Here is a 22,963-nt window from a genome sequence, read left to right as displayed (position 1 = left end):
CATATGATACTCTCATTAGATGCAGAGAAAGCATTTGACAAAATACAGCATCCATTCCTGATCAAAACCCTTCAGAGTGTTGGGATAGAGGGAACTTTCCTCGACATCTTAAAAGCCATTTACGAAAAGCCCACAGCAAATATCATTCTCAATGGGGAAGCACTGGGAGCTTTTCCCCTAAGATCAGGAACAAGACAGGGATGTCCACTCTCACCACTGCTGTTCAACATAGTTCTGGAAGTCCTCGCCTCAGCAATCAGACAACAAAAAGACATTAAAGGCATTCAAACTGGCAAAGAAGAAGTCAAACTCTCCCTCTTCGCCGATGACATGATACTCTACATACAAACCCAAAAGCCTCCACCCCAAGATTGCTAGAACTCATACAGCAATTTGGTAGCGTGGCAGGATACAAAATCAATGCCCAGAAATCAATAGCATTTCTATACACTAACAATGAGACTGAAGAAAGAGAAATTAAGGAGTCAATCCCATTTACAATTGCACCCAAAAGCATAAGATACCTAGGAATGAACCTAACCAAAGAGGTAAAAGATCTATACCCTAAAAACTATAGAACACTTCTGAAAGAAATTGAGGAAGACACAAAGAGATGGAAAAATATTCCATGCTCATGGATTGGCAGAATTAATATTGTAAAAATGTCAATGTTACCCAGGGCAATTTATACGTTTAATGCAATCCCTATCAAAATACCATCGACTTTCTTCAGAGAGTTAGAACAAATTATTTTAAGATTTGTGTGGAATCAGAAAAGACCCCGAATAGCCAGGGGAATTTTAAAAAAGAAAACCATAGCTGGGGGCCTCACAATGCCAGATTTCAGGCTGTACTACAAAGCTGTGGTCATCAAGACAGTGTGGTACTGGCACAAAAACAGACACATAGATCAATGGAACAGAATAGAGAACCCAGAAGTGGACCCTGAAATGTATGGTCATCTAATATTCGATAAAGGAGGAAAGACTATCCATTGGAAGAAAGACAGTCTCTTCAATAAATGGTGCTGGGAAAATTGGACATCCACATGCAGAAGAATGAAACTAGACCACTCTCTTTCACCATACACAAAGATAAACTCAAAATGGATGAGAGATCTAAATGTGAGACAAGATTCCATTAAAATCCTAGAGGAGAACTCAGGCAACACCCTTTTTGAACTTGGCCACAGTAATTTCTTGAAAGATACATCCACAAAGGCAAAAGAAACAAAAGCAAAAATGAACTATTGGGACTTCATCAAGATAAGAAGCTTTTGCACAGCAAAGGATACAGTCAACAAAACTAAAAGACAACCTACAGAATGGGAGAAGATATTTGCAAACGACATATCAGATAAAGGGCTAGTTTCCAAAATCTATAAAGAACTTATCAAACTCAACACCAAAGAAACAAACAATCCAATCATGAAATGGGCAAAAGACATGAAGAGAAATCTCACAGAGGAAGACATGGACATGGCCAACAAGCACATGAGAAAATGCTCTGCATCACTTGCCATCAGGGAAATACAAATCAAAACCACAATGAGATACCACCTCACACCAGTGAGAATGGGGAAAATTAACAAGGCAGGAAACCACAAATGTTGGAGAGGATGCGGAGAAAAGGGAACCCTCTTACACTGTTGGTGGGAATGTGAACTGGTGCAGCCACTCTGGAAAACTGTGTGGAGGTTCCTCAAAGAGTTAAAAATAGACCTGCCCTACGACCCAGCAATTGCACTGTTGGGGATTTACCCCAAAGATTCAGATGCAATGAAACGTCGGGACACCTGCACCCCGATGTTTCTATCAGCAATGGCCACAATAGCCAAACTGTGGAAGGAGCCTCGGTGTCTATCGAAAGATGAATGGATAAAGAAGATGTGGTTTATGTATACAATGGAATATTACTCAGCAATTAGAAACGACAAATACCCACCATTTGCTTCAACGTGGATGGAACTGGAGGGTATTATGCTGAGTGAAATAAGTCAATCGGAGAAGGACAAACAGTGTATGCTCTCATTCATTTGGGGAATATGAATAATAGTGAAAGGGAATATAAAGGAAGGGAAAAGAAATGTTGGGAAATATCAGGAAGGGAGACGGAACATAAAGACTCCTAACTCAGAGAAACGAACTAGGGGTGGTGGAAGGGGAGGAGGGCGGGTGTTGGAGGGGAATGGGTGACGGGCACTGAGGTGGACACTTGACGGGATGAGCACTGGGTGTTTTTCTGTATGTTGGTAAATTGAACACGAATAAAAATTAATTAAAAAAAAAAAAAAGAGAAAGAACTCTAAACCCAATAAAATCACCCTCCCACTTTTTAGGGTGGAAATTTAAAAAATTATGAAGAGAAAGACCGAGGGCTGACCTGACTCTGCCTAGTTAGCTGCCTGCAGTGTGAGTTCGGCCACGTCACTCACCCAACTATCTGTACCTCAGAGGCGTTTGTGGATGGCATCTGCTGTCAGCCCTGGGCAGACTGCGCACTGATTAACTATAAGAGAAACTACTTACACAGCTATTTTATATGCACAGTCCATATGGGTTTGAATCCTGGATCTGTAACTAGCCATATGGTTTTAGGCATATGACAATTTGTTTGTGCTTCAGTTTCCTCCTCTATAAAATTGGGATAATAAATAGCAGCTAACTCAAAGATACCATGTTGTAAAGATAAAATGAAATTTTGTCTGTAAAACCTTTAGCATGACAACTGGCAACATAGAAAGTCCTCAGTAAGTGTCAGCTGCTATTTGGGGAATGTCCAAAATGATGGGGTGCTCAATCTTTTCTTTTTTTGTCCTGAAACTGCCATAGTATCCATGGCTCATGACTTGTAGCTACAGAAAAAGACCTATGGAGGGCTGTACTAGAGTATTTGGGAAAGGAGCTGGAGATGGTATGTGTAATTTGAAAAAGCCCAATGAATACTGGCAAGCAACTCTTAATAAAAATGAGTATATGATTTCTTCTATAACAATCTTGTCTTTAGGCACACTTTGATACCAGAATTATTAGTAAAACAAAGAACAAAAACCAGAACAAAATCCTTCACAACAGACTCCAAATCACTTGGTCTCTCTACCTTCTGCCTCTTCCATGTCTTTTTTGTTGGCTAACAGGATCTCATCACGTTGGTCTGTCAACAGATCAGCCAGATGATAGATAATCTCTGCTCTCTAGGAAGAAAGGTAAGACGTTAAACAAGTAAACACATTAATCCAAAAAGAATGCACAGCATACTTTTAAATCTACTCCTCTGAATGAGTCAGGTCTTGCTCCTAAATCCAATGTCACTACTGACTGAAATCTCCTTACTTCCTGTCATTCTCCACCACCTAGGCTCTCATTTTTCCTTCTTCTCTCACTACTAATCTCCCCAATGAATGACAATATTTGTCCCCAAGAAGGGGGCAAGCATTTTGAATCAGCATGAGATATCCATCTCTGTATATTCAATATCGCTATATAGTTTACTTCCCAGGTAGGTTTTCTTTTACACAATTATTTATTAAGTGAATTCAGCTGAAGGAAGAACACCCAGTCCTGGATGCTTGAAGAGATCCCAATCCTTACTTACCTACCTAGATTAAGAAGTGTGGTAAATCTGTATGATTAATGAAGGAGCAAAGGAAGTGGTTTAAGAGATAAGCTAAGTTCTTCCCTTGCTTTCCTTTCTCTACTTGTAGTTATTTTAAATTCTCTTCTTTCTCAGGCCAAAATACTTCCTAGAAAAAACCTAAATACACCACTCTCAAATCCATCCTTTACAACACAAGCCTTGAGAAGCCAATCCCCAGCTTCCACCTGACTGCCTTGCATTTTTGGACTCCTCGTGTCTGCCACTTCACTATGGGCAGGACTCTTATCTGAGAGCAGGCTCTTGAGTTTGCATCTAATGGGTACGTTAGGTGATTCAGTTAAGCAGTTTTCCTATATTTCCATGCCTGATATATAATAGGATTAGTGAACCTCTTTGGCCTCATCATTTTCATGATGTTTTTGATCAAAACAACATAGTGATGAAAAGCTACCTTAGCCTCAGGCTACAAAGACAAAAGGGAAAATAAAATTTGGAGAAAGAAAAAAGGCAGAATAACTAGAACAACTCTGTGGGGACACGAGGAATGAAGGAGGAGTCACCCTTGATTCACAGAATGACTCACTCTGAAAAATCAACAAAATTATGTTAGGATTACTACCTGTTCAGGTTCCAAAGTGGCCAACATCCTTCCTCCTGATCGAGCCATTTCTCCCTGTTGCTCAACAGTAGGACCTATAAGAATATTTTCAAATATCAGATCATGGACAGCTACCTCAGCATGTACAAAGAACAGATGCTCAGTGTCTTGGTGTGCCTGTTTCCCACAGGTCACACAGACCAATAAAATGGCAAAAGAATATACAAGACAACTCAGGCATAAATAAAACAAACTTGTCTGTATTTCTTTTTTCTTTTTTTTAAGGGTTTTTATTTATTTATTCATGAGAGACACACAGAGAGAAACAGAGACATAGGCAGAGGGAGAAGCAGGCTCCATGCAGGGAGCCTGATATGGGACCTGATCCCTGATAAAATGGCAAAAGAATATACAAGACAACTCAGGCATAAATAAAACAAACTTGTCTGTATTTCTTTTTTTTTTTTTTTAAAGTGTTTTTATTTATTTATTCATGAGACACACAAAGAGAGAAGCAAAGACATAGGCAGAGGGAGAAGCAGGTTCCACGCAGGGAGCCTGATATGGGACTTTATCCTGGGATCACGCCCTGAGTCCAAGGCAAATGCTCAACCACTGAGCCACCCAGGTGTCCCACTCATCTATATTTCTAAAGTAGACAATACAATTTACGTCTTGTAGAGTTCTTTCAATTCCACTTTGGCTTATATTCTCTAACATGTTTGCATTTCTGAATGTAGATTATAGGGCAATTCTATCTTTGTGAATAATTGAGCGTACATACCATGTCTTATGCATCTTTGCATCTCTGGGCATCCAGCATGGGTCTAAGCAAATGTTTCTTAAGAAAATGGGATCCCTGGGTGGCGCAGCGGTTTAGCGCCTGACTTTGGCCCAGGGCGCGATCCTGAAGACCCGGGATCGAATCCCACGTCGGGCTCCCGGTGCATGGAGCCTGCTTCTTCCTCTGCCTATGTCTCTGCCTCTCTCTCTCTCTCTCTCTCTCTCTGTGACTATCATAAATAAATAAAAATTTAAAAAAAAAAAAAAAAAAAAGAAAATGGATGCTTGGGCAGCTTGGGTGGCTCAGCAGTTTAGCACCGCCTTCAGCCCAGGATGTGATCCTGGAGACCTAGGATCGAGTTCCACGTCGGGCTCCCTGCATGGAGCCTGCTTCTCCCTCTGCCTGTGTCTCTGCCTCTCTCTCTCTCTGTCTCTCATGAACAAATAAAATCTTAAAAAAAAAAAAAAAATGGATGCTTATATTCTTTAACTTATTGGTTTCTGAGAAAACAGGGGGCCTAGTTGGGCAGGTTAGCTAAATTTTACAAAAGCAAAGCAAATTCCAATTTTCCAAAGAATGTTTAAGACAATTCCATAATTCATAACATCAACACCCTGATTTTGTGATCTCTATTCCTAGAGGAGAACTCAGTCTATAGTCTCATCTAGCCATGGTATGGCTATGAAGAATTACTTACCTGCAGGCTTTACTTCAGAAAAGAAGGTGCCAACTTTCTTCCCCTCCACGATGTCTGTGATGACATGCCCAGACACCTTTGGGTGGGTTCCATTGGCAATAACCACGGAAGTGCCACCTTGCAAAGCCCAGAGGGCTGCTTTCACCTAATAGGAGAGGTTAGATCCCAACATGAGATTCAGATCTTTGCAGGTCTCGTCATCCTTTAAACTTGCAAAAAGAGAATACAATGTGGTATTGAACAACTGAAGGAATGTTTTTCTTTCTTTCTTTTTTTTTAAAGATTTTATTTATTTATTCATAGAGATGCAGAGAGAGAGAGGCAGAGACACAGGCAGAGGGAGAAGCAGGCTCCATGCAGAGAGCCTGACATGGGACTTGATCCAGGGTCTCCAGATCACGCCCTGGGCTGCAGGCGGCGCTAAACCGCTGCGCCACCGGGGCTGCCCTGAAGGAATGTTTCGAATAGCTCGGAAGCTCTGAAAACAGCCTGTGCACTCTCTCCAGCCCAACTTCAGCACATGCTACCTAATGATAAGCCAATCTGCCCTCTATGCTCTGTTCCAAGACTCTCTAGTTCTGGAACTCATAAGTTCTACATTTGACCTACTTGCCTCAACTTAGTGTCCAGCTTGGTGTTTGACCAGAGTCTGATCCTGAGTTCTTTTAGCTTTTGTCTATCTCTTTTGTAGGTTTCTGCCATTGCCACATATGATTCCCTATCTTAAGGGTATTGCTTCTTAGAATAACTTAAGGGAAAGAAGAATTTCTGAAAGACTTCATAAGGCATATTTGAGCTGGGATGCCTGGCTGCCTCAGTCATTGAACTATGAGACTCTTAATCTCAGGGTTGAGAGTTTGAATCCCATGTTGGGCATACAGATTACTTAATTTTTTTTTAAATCTATAAAAAAAAGGAAAGAAATATTTGAGTGATAACATTAGAGGACTTATGAATTATGAAAAATATATAGACCTTGCCCTTGACAAGTTTACACATGAATGCACTATGTAACATTAGTAAAGAGAATACATACATAGACATGACTAAACATTGTTATACAATACACATTAAACCCACATTTAGATGCGTGCATATTTAAGTATGTATGTGCTTAGTATTGTAATCATTAGCCCCCAAACACTCACAGAAGTAAAAGGGTAAGGGTAAAATACTGTTTGGAATTAGATCTGTTACAGACAGTAAGAGCATCACACCCTTACCTTGGCTTCCATACCACCCATTCCTACTCTTGACTTGGTTCCAAAGGTCACAGACTGCTGATCTCCCGGATAAAATATATCAATAAGCTTTGCATCATCTGACCCTGGAGGACTGTCAAAGAGACCTAAAAAGTAGACAAGACTCAGTAACACTGCTTTAATGGAAGTGAGTGTCCCCTAAGACAGACCCCCCTGGGAACTTGCCAACCACTCTGTACGTGAGTGATCCAGATGAATTGTGTCCTATCAGCTCTAACCAGAAAAGGGATTTAGGGATCTGTATAGTCTACCCATGCTGAAAAGCAGCAACAGGACGATTCTCCTTAAATACTTTTATAACCTGGCTTTTTTTTTTTTTAAGATTTTATTTATTTATTCATGAGAGACACACACAGAGAGAGGCAGAGACACAAGCAGAGGGAGAAGCAGGCTCCATGCAAGGAGACCAATGCAGCACTCGATCCCGGATCCCAGGATCACGCCCTGAGCCAAAGGCAGACGCTCAACTGCTGAGCCACCCAGGCGTCCCTATAACCTGGCTTAATGAACGAATGCTTGCCAGCATCATGGTACGACCATATCCTTGGCACAAAACTCACCAGTCCTGTCCACTGTCTACCGGTAAGCTGTCCTCACCTCTGCCACTGGTACTTATGATGCTGAATTAAGGAAGTAACTGAAAAGGATGACTGGACACTGCAGAAATCGAGCAGCAGCTATACACTATATATACTGTATACTATAATGTGACTATCTCTGAGTGGGATAAAATGGGAGATGGGTTTTATTAACACTCACAGCATCCTTTGAAACAGCCACTGACCATACTCCCCATGTTAAGGGTAAGCTGCTGTGAAGGTTAGGTTGAGTCAGCAGAAGAGTGCGGACTCTTGGCATTCAGTCCAGATTTATCATCACAAAGCCTATGCCCCTTTCATAACTGAATAGAATAACATAAAATACGAGTTACATGAAACATTATATACATACAACCCATGATTTAAAATCTTCACAATTTCACTTGTAAAAGACAAGTTGGAAACTTGGAGAGAAAAATCATAGGCCTGTGAAAATGGAATCACATCAAGGCCTAAGTGGGATGTATACAGGGAGGAACTGCCCAGGGCTGGGGACTGGCTCAAGGACATTTGGTATGTGTGCTGCCGAAGCAAGCGTGCGTCTTAAGGACATTTGGGCAGTGATGTTTAAAGGTTTAAGTTACTGCTTTTCCTATGTGATAATACAGCCCTCTCTGCTTCATTATTCTAAATCTCTAACACAAGCCTGCTAAACATGTCCTTGCTGGGAAAAAGGAATCAGAGGAGTGATGAAACCGGTGTGCGGTATGGAATGAAGCAGTGCTAACCATGGGCAGCAATTACAGGGAGAGGAAAAACCATTTCTCACAACCTCTGTCCCTCGCATCCCCGTACTCCATGGCTCCTGGATTCAGGGCTGGCGTCTTCTCAGTAGGCACTATGCTATGAAATCACAGGCTTCAATTCTGAGGCTGTTCTGGTTTTATACAGAAATAGCACAGGCAATGTTGCAAAATTCCAGGCCAAACCTCCTCCAGAGACGTTTGACAAGTACCTAGCACTGATATGCTGCCTACCCCTCTTTTCCCCTTATAGCAGCTTCTCAAAACCAATGATATTTAAAATTCTAATATTGTGCTAAAAATCAACATTCAGTGGATAATCAGGGTTAATATAGCACAAGTCTGATTTTTGTACATCTATATACATCTGTAAACGAATATTCATAGCAGCGTTAGTTGTAATAGCTCAAATGTCTATCAATTGCTGAATGGGCAAATAAAAGGGGTATATCTAGAGTAGAATATTATTCGGCAATAACAAGAAAAGTACTGATACATGCTATCACCCTGATGGCCAATTTTGATGTTCAAGGCTGCATTAAAAACGTTTACTAGAGTCTAGTTCAAATTGGGCTTTATATATTGATCTCTCATGTCCTGTACCTTGCCAGGCAGCATAGAAACCAGGGAAGAGATTTTTAAACCGAACAGATTTAGTTTTGAAACCAGCCTCTGCTAAGTACTATGTGACTCTGGATATACCATTTAACTGATCTGAATTTAATTTTTAAATTCTTCATCTGAATAACTGAGCTAACCTACCTGCTTTGCAGGATTGCTATAAAGATTCAATAAGTTAACGTTTATAAAGCACCTAGCACAGTATTTGTGCACAGTAGAAATTTAATTAAAATCTGCTGATTAACTGAAAAGCCACCTTCTCTAGAGTGGCTCACTCTTATTCCAATCTAGCTATTCCTATCCTGAGATTTCAAATTTACAGAGGATTAAAATGCTACCAAGCGGGATCCCTGGGTGGCGCAGCGGTTTGGCGCCTGTCTTTGGCCCAGGGCGCGATCCTGGAGACCCGGGAGCGAATCCCACATCGGGCTCCCGGTGCATGGAGCCTGCTTCTCCCTCTGCCTGTGTCTCTGCCTCTCTCTCTCTCTCTCTGTGACTATCATAAATAAAATAAAAAAATTTAAAAAATTAAAAATAAAAAATAAAATGCTACCAAGCCTTCTTATAGGTAAAGAAATTGACATGTAAGTATGGTATATATCAGACTTCCCACATGGGCAGAAGACAGATCAATCCATCTGTATCTGTCCCTGCCTCCACTAGGCAGCCCCCTGCTCTGTACACCACTGTACACCACTGGAGTGTAAATGGAAAAAAAGTCCTGCCAAAGGAGCCTGTCTTGGGTGTGGGCTGAGGAATTAACAGGTTTTTCTAATCTCCTGGGAATGTAAGGGGGTACTCTGGGATCCTGTAGGGTTAGCCAATTTTAGACGCAGCTACCACATTCCTTATGGGTCAAAATGTAAAATGGGAATAGCTTAAGACAGTGAGAAGAGTAAATGGAGAATCAAACTGGAGTTAAGAGGGACCCCTCTATGAGGAAGGGAAAAGCAGGGAAAAATAGATTAACATATAAGACCATGGTAGCTACATAGCCTGGACTTCTGCACTGGCTCCAATTTAGTATCATCTGTCTCATGATTTACATTAAAAACTGAAAGTGATCAAAACCACAACGAAATAGCACTTCACACCCACTCAGATGGCTACAATCAAAAAGGCAGATTGTAAGAGGTAAGTATTGGCAAGGATGTGGAGAAACTAGAACCTTCATATAGAGCTGGAAGGAATGCAAAACGATGCAGCTGTTTTGGAACCAGTCTGGCACTTCTTCAAAAGGCTAACCAGGGGATCCCTGGGTGGCTCAGTGGTTTACCGCCTGCCTTTGGGGCAGGGCGCGATCCTGGAGTCCCGGGATCGAGTCCCACGTCAGGCTCCCAGCATGGAGCCTGCTTCTCCCTCCTATGTCTCTGCCTCTCTCTCTATGTCTATCATAAATAAATAAAATAAAATTTTAAAACAAAAACAAAATAACCCCAAAAAACAAACAAACAAAACCCCAAAACGCTAACCATACACAGAATTACTAAATGATCTAGTAATTCTGTGCCTAGGTAATCACGTTCGCACAAAAATTTGGACATGAATGTTCACAGTAGCATGTCTGTCCACTAATGAATGGGTAAATACAATGTGGTACCATGTACACAATGGATTTGGCAATAAAAAGAAAAGGAGTACTGACAGATGCTGTCGTCGATCAATGAACCTTGAAAACATTATGCTAAATGAAACACCCCAGTCACAAAGGATCACATATTGTGTGACCTCACTTCTACAGAATGTCCGTAACAGGTAAAGCCAAAGAAAGAGAAAGTAGATGAGATGTTGCCTAGGGCTGGAGAGTCGGAGGAAATGAGGAGTGACCGCTAAGGGGTACGGGGGTTTCTTACTGGGATGATAAAAATTTTTCTAAAACTGTTGTTAGGGAGCGCCTGGGTGGCTCACTCAGTTAAGTGTCTACCATTGGTTTGGGTTGTGGTCCTGGGTTCCTGGGATTGAGCCCCACATTGAGCTCTGCATTGGACTCCCTGCCCCATGAAGAGCCTGCTTCTCCCTGTCCCTCTGCCTGCTGCTTCCTCTGCTTGATCTGTCAAATAAATAAAGAAAATCTTTAAAAATAAAAAAATAAAACTGTTGTCAGGGTTGAACTGTACGAATATACTAAAAATCAATGAATTAAATTTTAAGTCTTAAATAGGTGAGCTGTGAATTACATCTATATGAAGCTGCCTTTTTTTTTTTTTAAAGATTTTATTTATTTATTCATGAGAGGCACAGAGAGAGAGACAGAGAGAGAAAGAGAGAGAGAGGCAGAGACACAGGCAGAGGGAGAAGCAGGCTCCATGCAGGAAGCCCAATGTGGGACTCGATCCTGGGTCTCCAGGATCATGCCCTGGGCCAAAGGCAGGTGCTAAACCACTGAGCCACCCAGGGATCCCCAATAACACTGTTCTAAAAAAAACAAAACAAAACAAAACCTGAAGTTCCTGGAAATGACAACATTTCAGCATTCACACTGTATCTCCTAGATTCCCTTACCTTCTTTAGAGCCATAAAAACCCTTTGTCAGGCCATAGGACTCAGAAAATAATGGTCCACAGTAAAACAAAAATAAAAAAACAGAAGGACTCTAACAAAGAGGGGAATTCATGTGCTCACATGTTTAGTATTTAAAACAAAGGCTGAATAAAAGGAAAGGACATTACTTTGTACCTTCTACATCTGAAAGAACAATCAGGAGGTCAGTTTTCATTTCCACAGCCAGACGTGCAGCCAGGCTATCATTATCTTTAACACTAATAACCTGGAATGCAGGTAAAAAGTCAAAAAGTGAGTGAAAACCATACAGTTCAAGAAGACATTCACAGAAGCACTCTGGTTTTGGCAGGCAAAATTAATTTTCAAGTGTGTAGATAACAGCTCTCATAGGCCCCTTCTGTCTGTAAAACACTGTGTCTACTGGCCACCCCATTTCCAAACATGCACCCTTTTCCATTGCTACACACAAGCCATGCTCATAGCACCATGTGAAATCACTACAGCACCTCACCCTGCAGAATGAGACCCCTTGACTTCAGAAGAGCTTATGCAGCCACTGTTCCATGAGGCCAGCTTCTATCCCAATTTCTCCATCTTGTTCATGCCAAACTTCCGGTGTTAGTACATGCAGCATAGCATGGCATTAGTCTCCAGCATGCTCAACCCTTAGGAATACTTTACCCACATTTACCCCCTGGAGATCACTATTGGGCTCAGCAGGGGGTACAACAGCATCATTTGTGTTGACAATGGGGACAATGTTCATTCGGAGGAGCTCATGAAGCGTTCCATTAAGGTTCCGGCGCTTCTGCTCATCGTGGAAATCCAAGTTGGTCACCAAAATCTAAAATTAAATGGATCAAAAATGTAGAAAGGGGGAAAATTATGAATGTCCCAGCAACAGCATATAAAAGATGCTAGGAGGAGAGAAGTTAAACTCTAGGTTTCTGGATCCCATACAGAGCGCAAAGGAACATACACTTTGGATGTTTAACCAATTCTTTTAAAGATGGGGAAAAAAATGAATCACTTGGAATATTTAAGAATGCTCAAGACTTCTTGTAAAAGTACTTTAATTCTCAAAGAGCTGTTAAATCTCTTCTATTTACTGAATTTTAAAAAAATTAATGTATGAACTTTCAGGAGACACACTTTCAGGGAAGAGATGGCCATCCATTAATCTCTAAAATATCTCTGTATTCTAGCATCTGATTCAGGAGCTGGCCACAGTAGGCACTGAAATATCTGGTGAGTGAAAGATGGCCTGCCCTGCTTGGAGAAGTTTATGGGACAAAACAGAATCAGGTTGGGCTGCCACTGTTGCTCTAGTAGCTGACCGCTGCTGCACTTAGCAAAGACTATCTTGAGTAGTGGGACTGGTCTGAGAGGTTTATGAAGGTGAGTCTTTAGCCACAAACTGAAAGAAGAGCTAGACAAAACTTAGTTCAGGGAAGAGCCCTAAAAGAGAAAAGTATGTGAGTGGAGAAGGGAAGTCTGTTAGGATGCAAATCAATTTCATTTTTATGAAGAAAAAATAAGCTGCTGTACTTAAGGTTAAAACGTGACAAACAACCTGGTAGAGATTTCCAAAAGCCACTTATAGTGATCTTTATTCTTTAAGATTCTATTTTTAGAGAGGGAGAGAGAGAGTATGTACGTACATGTAAGCAGGGTTGGGGAAAGGAGTGGAAGAGGGGGAGAATCCCAAGCACACACTGCTGAGTGTGGAGCCCAATGCCAGGCTCAAGCCCAGGAACCCAAGATCATGACCTGGGCCAAAATGAAGAGTCGGATGCTCAACCAACTGAACCACTAGGCACCCCTGATAATGGTCTTTAAAACAGGGTTATATTAAAGACAAGAAACCACAAGAGAGTGGGACATCTGGGTGGCTCAGTGGTTGAGCATCTGCTTTGGCTCAGGGTGTTCCCGGAGTCCTAGGATTGAGTCCCACATTAGGCTTCCTACATGGAGCCTGCTTCTCCCTCTGCTTATGTCTCTGCCTCTCTCTCTCTCTCTCTGTCTCTCATGAATAAATAAAATCTTAAAATAAATTAAAATAAATAAACAAAAAATAAAAAACAAATCAAAAAAACCTCAAAAAGCATCATACCTGGGGGAAAAAAACCAAAAGCATAGTCACTGGACCTAAGTTTCCCCATCTGGCTCCAGACACTTTTAAAACACTAAAGACTCAAATTATCATTGGATTGTGGATAAGAGAGGTGATAATAGTGGCTGACAGAAATTGAGATTTCCATTATATTTATGCTAACAGGAAAAAATCTAAGAGAGTGGGGTCCCCAGCTACAGACAACAGGTAGTCAAGTCCACGCCTTTCTGCTTCAGTTCAGTTACTCAATGACACTTTGGAACAATACTACAATATCACTGTGGATAACACTGTGAGAATTATGGAGAAACAGAAAAAGCAGGAGGAAATGAAAAGACCAAAGACTTGAAAGGTACGTACAACAACATCAGATATGTAAAATAATATCTGTGTAAATGGTAGGATCAGGGGCAGCAAAGGCAATAACTTGGGGAGTTCAATTTTTTTCAACTGTTTTGTGAAGTGACTGTTAGTTGTTTTGTGATATTTACATGTTTTCTAGTGTGTAGTTGTACTGATGACTAAAGATATAACTGAAAAAAAATTCTGGAAATTTAGGTAAAAAATGTGGAAAGAAGGTTCTAGAACATTCAGGGGTGACCACTCACTAATAATGTATAATTTCCGTAAGGACTAGAACCATGGTTGATTTGTTTACCACAGTATCCCCAATGCCTAACACGCTTTTTGGTACACCGTAAGTGCTCAATAAATATTTGCTAAATGAATGAAAACAAACCACAGACATTCCTCTTTCTTTTGAATGCCTGATAGAAATTTATTATACAAGGCAATCAGGTACAAAGAGAAGCAACCCAACAAAATAAAAACATCTAACTTTTATTGTCTTTAGGAATATAAACACTTATAGTAGTAGCCATTAAGTGTTACTAGTACAATAACAAATGCTAATAACTACTGGGAATAACACTACATTAAATACTTTTCATATATTTTCTCATTAACTTCTTCCAAAGACCCTCTCAAGTAAGCCCTGATATTACCTTCTTTTTTTCAGATGAGGAGACTCAGGCTAGACCTCAAGGTTAGACCTCAAGACTTTCTCCAGACTTCCCAACTAACAAGTGGTAAAGTCAAGACTGTATCCTAGCAGTCCGGCTCTGGAGCCCAGCTCATCTTTCCTTTGTTCCATGGGAATCATCCTTACAGGTCCTACACTTCTCTGTAAAGGTAAGCCTCTCACCTGAGCAGCACAGATGCTGTACTGGGTAAACATGGCCTCATATAAGGCCATCAGTCCACTCTGTCCGGCGGCTGCGCAGGCTCGTGCTTCTAAGACTGGAATTGCCTGTAACACACAAATAGATATAGTGCAGTTGGGAGTGAGGGAAGGAGGCCTGTGGACCCATTAAAGGGCTGGGGAAGTAACACTCACCATCTCTTTCAGCTGGTTCTGCCCCGAGTGCAAGGCCTGCCGCACACTCTGAGACAGAAGGATCTCATGGCGCAAGCGTTGCTTGCCAAAGGCTACGGCTCCACTGGTCACAAGCATCATCTCTCGGCCTTGATTCTGTAGCACTGACACCTGACATTGAGAAAGGAAAAGGCACAAGTCTCTATATCATCTCTTTCCTTTCTTCACAAGAGACTCAAGTAGGACAGATGATGGAGTGGATCCCAAATGCTGGTTTAAGGACCAGCACTGGGCTGGCTCTGAAGAACCACCCAGGTTGTTTCATAAAAATACAGATTCCTAGATGCTACCTCAAATCTGGTAAGTAGATAGCAGACAGGTATCAGGTATTTTGAGTAAGCGGATTCTGCTGTGCAGGCAGCTTTGACATCCACAGCACTTGATGGTATCCACTGGGAGTCTATAGTATAGAAGGCCTAATTGTTCCAGAAAAAGAAGTCTGGAACTAGGAACTGCAATGTAAACTTAGCAGATGGCTTATTAGGTCCTAAGACATGATCTGGGAGATTTGAGGCTCTTTCTGAGGTATATTGATCCCTATGGGTCATCTTAGGCTAGACCAAGGACAGATGCTGACCCCCCTCTGTTCTGTCTGCCCAGATCAGCTGTCGTTACTTTGGACAGATGTGCATTGAAAGAATCAAAGATTCAAGCTACAAATAAAGTCCGTATTCCTAATGTGTCCCTTCCTCCTGATGTTTGAGCCCTCTCAGGTGGCTCAGGAACTCAAACACCTGTGATGAATCATTTTGAAAAATAACTTTTTATCATACAAAATTTCATACTTGGGGTGCCTGGCTGTCTGTCAGAGGAGCATGTGACTCAATCTCAGGGTTGTGAGTTCAGGCCCCATGTTGGGTGTAGAGATTACTTAAAATGAATAAATAAATAACTTAAAAAATATTAACAAATGCACTATACAAAAAAGAAAATTTCATACTTAACCATAGTGGTAACAATAGTTTTATAATTCCCCGTGTACCCATCACCCAGCTTCAACTATCTCCCATGCCAATTTCCCACTCTCTAGTCGTGCCTTTACAGCCAGCTCTGCCATTATTTTAATACCAATCCCAAGCACCAGACATATTATTTCATCTATAAATATTTCAGCAGTAACTGCTAAAAGACAGAATATATATGCATATATCCAAAAAACCAGTGTTACCTAAAACATTTCAGTATCTCAATAGAAAAGATCCAATCAGTTATAACAGTGCTCCAATCGTTCTTTTAAAAATTTTATTTATTGAGAGAGCAAGCAAGGAAGAAAGAACGAATGAGGGGAGGGGCAGAGGAAGAAGCCAACTTCCTGTGGGGCAGGGAGCCCAACGTGGGACTCGATCCCAGGACCCAGGGATCATGACTTGAGCCGAAGGCAGACGCTCAACCCACTGAGCCACTCAGGTGCCCTGCTCCAATTTTTTAGCTTACCAAATGACAGTGACTGAGGAACCCAAAGATGGGAAAGTCAAGTCAGAATACAGTTATGCTCATTGAGGCCCTCTGGGACTCAGCCTGGGCCTCCAAGACTGGTAGGATTTGTATCTGCTGCTAAGTGCACAGTGTGAATGGTGCCCCTGGAGTTGTGCAACCAAGCGGTTCTGAGGAATAGGAGGCTCTAAGAGTGGATTCCAGGTGGGAGACAAAGGCAGGAATGAATATGATATGCTAGTGGGCTAGGGAGGAAGTAAGCTTGAAAGTAGTGGTAGTGGTCTCGCCAGGGAGAATGGGAAATAAAGTAGATCATTCTATTAGGCAGGAAGTCATGTAAAGGAATTGTGTTTCAGTCTTGAAAGCAGATTGAAGGTTTTGAGCAGAGAAGAAACTTGATGAAAACAGTGGGAAGACCCCGATAATGGTTTGCTTAGGTCACCAGATAACCATGGACCCCAGGGACAGGCTTTCTAGATCAGGGCACTACTAATATGTAGAATCAACTGTCTTATCCAAGGGATTTGATCATGTTACATGGACTCAGGAGCCAATGTAAAGTGGCTTCCACTGGCCACAGATTGTAAGAACTGAACATCAATAAAGATTTAGGCCCATTCACTTGATTATTTACTGCTTTCAACTATCACCTAATTGCTTTGGGAGTCCCAATTCCGGCCCCCCAAGGGCAGAGATAACAATTACACATTGGTAAAGTCTCTCACAATATGGCCCTTTTATAAATATCTGTTATAATGAATGATCTGGGGCACCTGGGTGGCTCGGCACTTAAGCATCTGCCTTCAACTCAGGTCATAATCCTGGGGTCCCGTGTCAGGCTCCTTGTTCCACAGGAAGTCTGCGTCTGCTTCTCCCTCTCCCCAACTTGTGCTCTCTCTCTAATACAATAAAACAAAACAAACTTTAAAATGAATTGATCTGATGGACTCAATCTGGGAGGCAGATCTGATAAACTGATTACAGAAAGTATTAAAAAAAAAATTCCATCAAGTTTCAGTTAGCAGTTTCCTAATACAAACTTCTTAATAAACTTGTTTTTTAAAACCTAAAATTATGGAGGACAGAGGTGAGTTACAGACAGAAAGAAAAAAATCTAGTTTAACCATGATGCCTGGATGTCTGGGTTTTGACTCTTGGTCAGGGGCTGGCAAATTTTATCCAGCAAGTCAAATTTCGCCTGCACCTGGTTTTGTAAATAAAGTTTTACTAGAACACAGCTATGCCCTTTCATTTACATATTGTCTATGGTTGCTTTTGTTGCTACAATGGTAGAGACAAGTAGTTGAGGCAGAGACCATCTGGCCTACAAAGCCTAAACTATTTACTATTTGGTCTTTTGTAAAAAAACAAACAAACAAAAAAAAGTTTACTGATACCTGCTCTTGGCAAAGATAGGTATGGGATCTGTAATATGTTTAAAGTCTAAAATCTCAAGGTTAACTCTGAAGGTCAATTTTTACTGATAGTCTACAGTCAGCCTGGCTTGCTTGCACAGCCAGTGGGGCATAAAATCCCCACTGAAAACTTCTGCTCTGAGCTCTCCCAAAGGCAAGATTCCCTACAAAGATCTCTTGGTAATTCAATCTGGGGACAGACTGCAGTCTCTTTATTTGTCTTGCAGTACAAATAAAGACACTGGAGGGCTTGTGCATAGATGTCCCTCACAACCCCAATGCCTGCTTGCACTCTCTCTCTTACTGCCTTCTATCCTTTGCCTTTAAATGAAAGTCTTATATGGTATTCTCTGTGGAGTCTGCTGAATCCTTTCAAATATCTGAACTTGGAAAATCTTTGCAATGATAGCTCGTATTTACTTCAATATTATTGGCCTAGTTGAAAAAGAAAAAGCCTAGCAAAATAGAAACAAAAAAAACTCAATATTCACAAACATCCATTTGGGTATTCAACCCTGAGTACCTATTAGTCACCTGGGGAACTTTAAAAATCCAGGTGCTTGAGCCTTATCCCAGAGACTGTGAAGCCTAGGAATCTCTAGGTCCCTCAGACAATTTTTATGTGTAGCCAAGATTAACAATCACTGACATATACAGCTCCTTATCACTAAGAAGCCTGAGAGATGAACTGCATGAAATCAACTTTACTCCTTGACATCTCCTTTGCTTGCCCTGGGATACAGGATGCACTGGTGCCTTTACTGGAAACAAAGTTTTCAGATTGGGTTACATCTATTGTACTCAAATTATTTTTACAAGCTGACACACCTGAACTGATGGTTTAGGGTGGGTTAGGGATAAAATTAGGGTTGGAAAAAACCAAAACCACCTGAACTGACAGCTTAAAAATAAAAACCCCATACTGTTTTTGTTCACTAGAATTTTCCACCTTGGCAATTACCTGCTCAACAATAGATGCTAGGCGCCCCAGGGCGAGGCCACACTCATCCCCCCGGGTTACTACAGCACTTCCAAGTTTCACCACGATTCTCTTGGCATGCTTCAGCTCACTGCGGTGGGCAAAAGATTTGCCATGTGCACGACTGAGGGGAACAGTAATAAAGGGGATGTTGCTCCAAGAACGGACATGTCTGATGGTTGAAGGCTGGATACGATCTGCAGCTCCCAAAGTGAAATACAAGAAAAAAGACAAATATAGAATATAAATTTCTCATTAAGAAGGTACATGTACAATATTCACCAGGTCAGCCAAAAAGTAGTTTTATCATTCTTAACAGAGTAAAACCAGTAAATCAAAAATCCAGTACATCCAGCATGTTCTTATTCTAATCTTGTGTGGAGTTTTATACCAGTACACAGGTCCTAGATATACTCAAACATTGTGAAGAGTTTAAACAAAACAATCTTTCCTAAAACAAGCTGGTAAAATATACCAAGTCTTTAAAATGTCCACATCTTTTGACCCAGTAATTCTATGTCCAAAAATTTATTATAAGAAACTAACTAACTGGAGATGGAAACAAAAAGTTTTATCAGAAGGCTATTCATCAGTGTTATTTATAACAGGAAAAATCACAAGCAGAGTAAACATCCAAAGAAGGCAAAAGAATAAATTAACTTTTTCAGAATTTTTAATAACATAGGAAAATGCTCATATGTTAGTTCCCTATATGTGTCTAAATGTAGAGAAAAAAGATGAAAATAAATAAAAATGTTAGTGGTTTTATTTTTGATGGAATTACAAGTGATTTTAATTTTCTTCCTTATTCTTGTCTAGGTCTTCCAAATTTAAGCAATAAAAATATGTTGCTTTCATCATCAAAAAAACGTGTGCTTTTAAAGAAACCACATCATTACAAAGAGAGTGAGCCTGACTAGCAAAGACAATAAAGAGCAAAGTAACTGGTATGAGTAGTAAAAAAATGTAACTAATCCACCTACAAATTTTCTGACGTGGCAGTATGATTCCAGATATCTGTAAAAATGGTTAAAAAAACTGGATAGCTTTTTTTTTTTTTTAAGATTTTATTTATTTATTTGACAGAGAGGGGGAAAAAAGCACAAGTAGAGAGAGCAGCAGGCAGAGGGAGGAGAAGCAGACTCCCTGCTAAGCAGAGAGCCCAAGGCAGTGCTCAAACCCAGGACCTGGGATCACCTGAGCCAAAGGCAAATGCTCAACTGCCTAAGCCACCCAGGTGGCCCAAAACTGGATAGCTTTCTAAAGGACAAGGAATGTTGGAGTCAGATACTTTCAATCTCTTTGGATATCTGCCTCTAAGTAATCCTATACAGGAATTCTAAGGAAGCAAGTATTTTACATACATGCACACACACTCATATATATTTATACATAATCTTAATTAAAAAGCTAAATATATACCTGTATAAAGCCAAAAGTAAAACAGGCACTGAATCCCTTTACCACTATTCATGTATCCAACTCCTCCTGCTGGCTGCTTACTAATTATGCATTATCTTTTTCTCTCACTAATTAAGAGACTTCTCTAATTTGAGCGGGCACAATGCCCCCAGTCAAGACTACATTTCCCAGACATTTTGTGCAGCTAGACATGGACATGTGACTAAATTAATGAGATACATGTGGAAATGTTAAGTGGGACTTCTAGGAATTTCCTTCAAAAGAGAAATGCTTCCTTCTTCCTTTATCCTGCTGCTTAAACATGCATATGAATGAGGTAGGAGCTCAAACACAATTTTAGACTACAAGAAAAACATCAAGAACTCTGGAATAACAGGAAAGGAGGAGTATGGATGCCTAATGATTTCACAGAACTATTCTGAAAGCCCTGGATTGCCTCTCTTCTTAGAGAACCCCCAGCTTCCTTTCAAAAGAGAGAGAGGGGTGATCAGCTCACTCTGTGGGTAGAACATGCAACTCTTGATCTCAAGGTTGTGGGTTTGAGTCCCATGCTGGGTGTAGAGATTAGATAAAAATAAAAATCTTGGGCAGCCCCGGTGGTGCAGTGGTTTAGTGCCGCCTGCAGCCTAGGGCGTGATCCTGGAGACCCCGATCGAGTCCCACGTCAGGCTCTCTGCATGGAGCCTGCTTCTCCCTCTGCCTCTCTCTCTCTCTCTTTCTCTCTCTCTCTCTGTGTCTCAATGAATAAACAAACAAATAAATAAATAATCTTAAAATAAAAATAAAAATCTTTAAAAAAAAAAGAGAAATACAGACTTCTATCCTGTTTCAGCCATTATTATTTTGGATTTTCTATTACACCTGACCTAATTTTAACTGATATAGAAGAAGGAGTGCACAGGCAGAGGAACAGGTGAGGTCTTGCTAATGAACAGTCTCACTCACAGCAAATGGATCTTCTCATGGTGGGAGTCCTTGGTTCCAAGAAGCAAGTCAAGATGAGTAATACAAGTCTTTGGCAGAACTAAACTTCAGGTACTCCCTCCTCAAAGAGTTCTCTATGTGTCATTACAGACAACTAATAAATATTTGAATGAATTACTGTAGTAATCATTCCAAGCTACTTTTTGGACCACCATTCTATAATGGCACTATTACAGAGTAACTTTGTCCACTCGAATAAACCATTATCACCTCCCTTTATATTTACAGACAGATTTCCCAGATTTCTCTAGAGCCACTATCTCTAACTCCTGACCACTAACTTTTCTAACTATAATATAGCTTATACGGTTTTCTCTATGCTGTAACAATGGAGGGTAAAGTGAACAGAATCTTATTCTCATGGACTAGAAAATCATTGTGTGTTGTCCTCCCTCTTTGCCTCCTTCACACACAAATCTTAGAATGAGTTTTTTTTTTTTAAGATTTTATTTATTTATTCATGAAAGAGAGATAGAGCCAGAGAGTCAGAGACATAGGCAGGGGGAAAAGCAGGTTCCCTGCAGGGAGCCCAATGCAGGACTCGATCCCTGAACCTGGGATCACACGTTGAGCCAAAGGCAGATGCTCAACCGCTGAGCCACCCAGGCATCCCTAGAATGAGCATTTTTCTTTCTTTCTTTTTTTTTTTTAAAGATTTTATTTTATTTATTCATGAGAGACACAGAGGGAGAGGCAGGCTCCTCGCAGGGAGCTTAATATGCAGGACTAGATCCCAGGACCCCAGGATCAGACCCTCAACCACTGAGCCACCCACGTATCCCAGAATGAGTACTTTACTTATTTATTTATTTTCTTAAAGATTTTATTTATTTATTCATGAGAGACACAGAGAGAGAGAGGCAGAGACACAGGCAGAGGGAGAAGCAGGCTCCATGCAGGGAGCCCGATGTGGGACTGATCCCAGGACTCCAGGATCATGCGCTGAGCTGAAGGCAGACACTTAACTGCTGAGCCACCCAGGTGTCCCTGGAATGAGTATTTTTAATGAATCAGTAAAAAGGCCTTTCTGCCCTCTCTTAAATGACAATTTTAAAAAGTGAATATGTTTCAGGTTTGTGGAGATACAAGAAAGATGATACTTTTTTTTCCACAATATGCTTGCAGTATAGTTCCTGGCACAAAGATGCTCAGTAAGTCCATTGTCTGGGATGGAACTGGGACCTGGCACTCTTCCTAGACCCACAGATAGGGTTGCTCTTCCTGCAGGGGGAGTCCCAGGGCTACTTGGCTGGTTTGTTGCTGGGCCTAAGTTCTGTGGACAGTCCCCTTTCTTCATGAAGTTCATCAATATAGTTACTGTGGCTCAGTTCTCAGTGATCTTATCATAAACAATATATATGCCTAAGTCTAAGCTTTAAAGTTGTAAATATAATAATTCTGGCCTCACTGACCTGATAGAGAGAGGGTTGGTAGAGGGAGAGACTTGGGGTTTGGACCTGGGATCATTAGTGGCTATTTGCAAAGCACAGAGAGCTACACCCAACTTATCACGAATCCCTTTGACAGCTGTCAGGACTAGGCCTGACAGCCATTTTTCTTTCCTGTCCCTGCAGGCCTTGTCCTGTCCTAGAGAGTGCTAAACATGGGTGGATCAGTGTAAGAGGGCACCTAGGGACACAGGTAGTTGGCAAGCATGTCAGTGCAGGTGATCAAATGGCAGACACCTATCAGAATCTAGCAGCCAGGTTAGCATGAAAGAGGCTCCTGATCCCCAGTCTTTATCAGCAAAGATACCAGCACACCTTGGTGCCAGGCAG

General features: G+C 41.1%; 1 protein-coding gene across 5 annotated transcripts in view; it reads right to left on the bottom strand.

Moving 5' to 3' along the window:
* ALDH18A1 (aldehyde dehydrogenase 18 family member A1) overlaps window positions 1–22,963 on the bottom strand; it is a 50,878-nt gene that overhangs the window by 19,295 nt on the left and 8,620 nt on the right. Inside the window, exons 3-11 of one of the 5 annotated variants that reach the window (XM_041745674.1) lie at window positions 18,762–18,985; window positions 14,913–15,062; window positions 14,721–14,825; window positions 12,089–12,247; window positions 11,578–11,668; window positions 6,900–7,024; window positions 5,677–5,821; window positions 4,217–4,290; window positions 3,100–3,193 (exon numbers count right to left, since the gene is read on the bottom strand). In XM_041745674.1, the coding sequence (XP_041601608.1) occupies window positions 3,100–3,193; window positions 4,217–4,290; window positions 5,677–5,821; window positions 6,900–7,024; window positions 11,578–11,668; window positions 12,089–12,247; window positions 14,721–14,825; window positions 14,913–15,062; window positions 18,762–18,985 (1,167 nt within the window). The remainder of the gene's footprint in view (window positions 1–3,099; window positions 3,194–4,216; window positions 4,291–5,676; window positions 5,822–6,899; window positions 7,025–11,577; window positions 11,669–12,088; window positions 12,248–14,720; window positions 14,826–14,912; window positions 15,063–18,761; window positions 18,986–22,963) is intronic. The other 4 variants (XM_041745676.1, XM_041745675.1, XM_041745677.1 and 1 more) reach the window with 4 other exon arrangements.

Source organism: Vulpes lagopus, chromosome 2 (assembly GCF_018345385.1).
Source record: "Vulpes lagopus strain Blue_001 chromosome 2, ASM1834538v1, whole genome shotgun sequence".
Taxonomy (NCBI): Eukaryota; Metazoa; Chordata; class Mammalia; order Carnivora; family Canidae; genus Vulpes; species Vulpes lagopus.
This window is presented reverse-complemented; position numbering and strand designations above follow the sequence as displayed.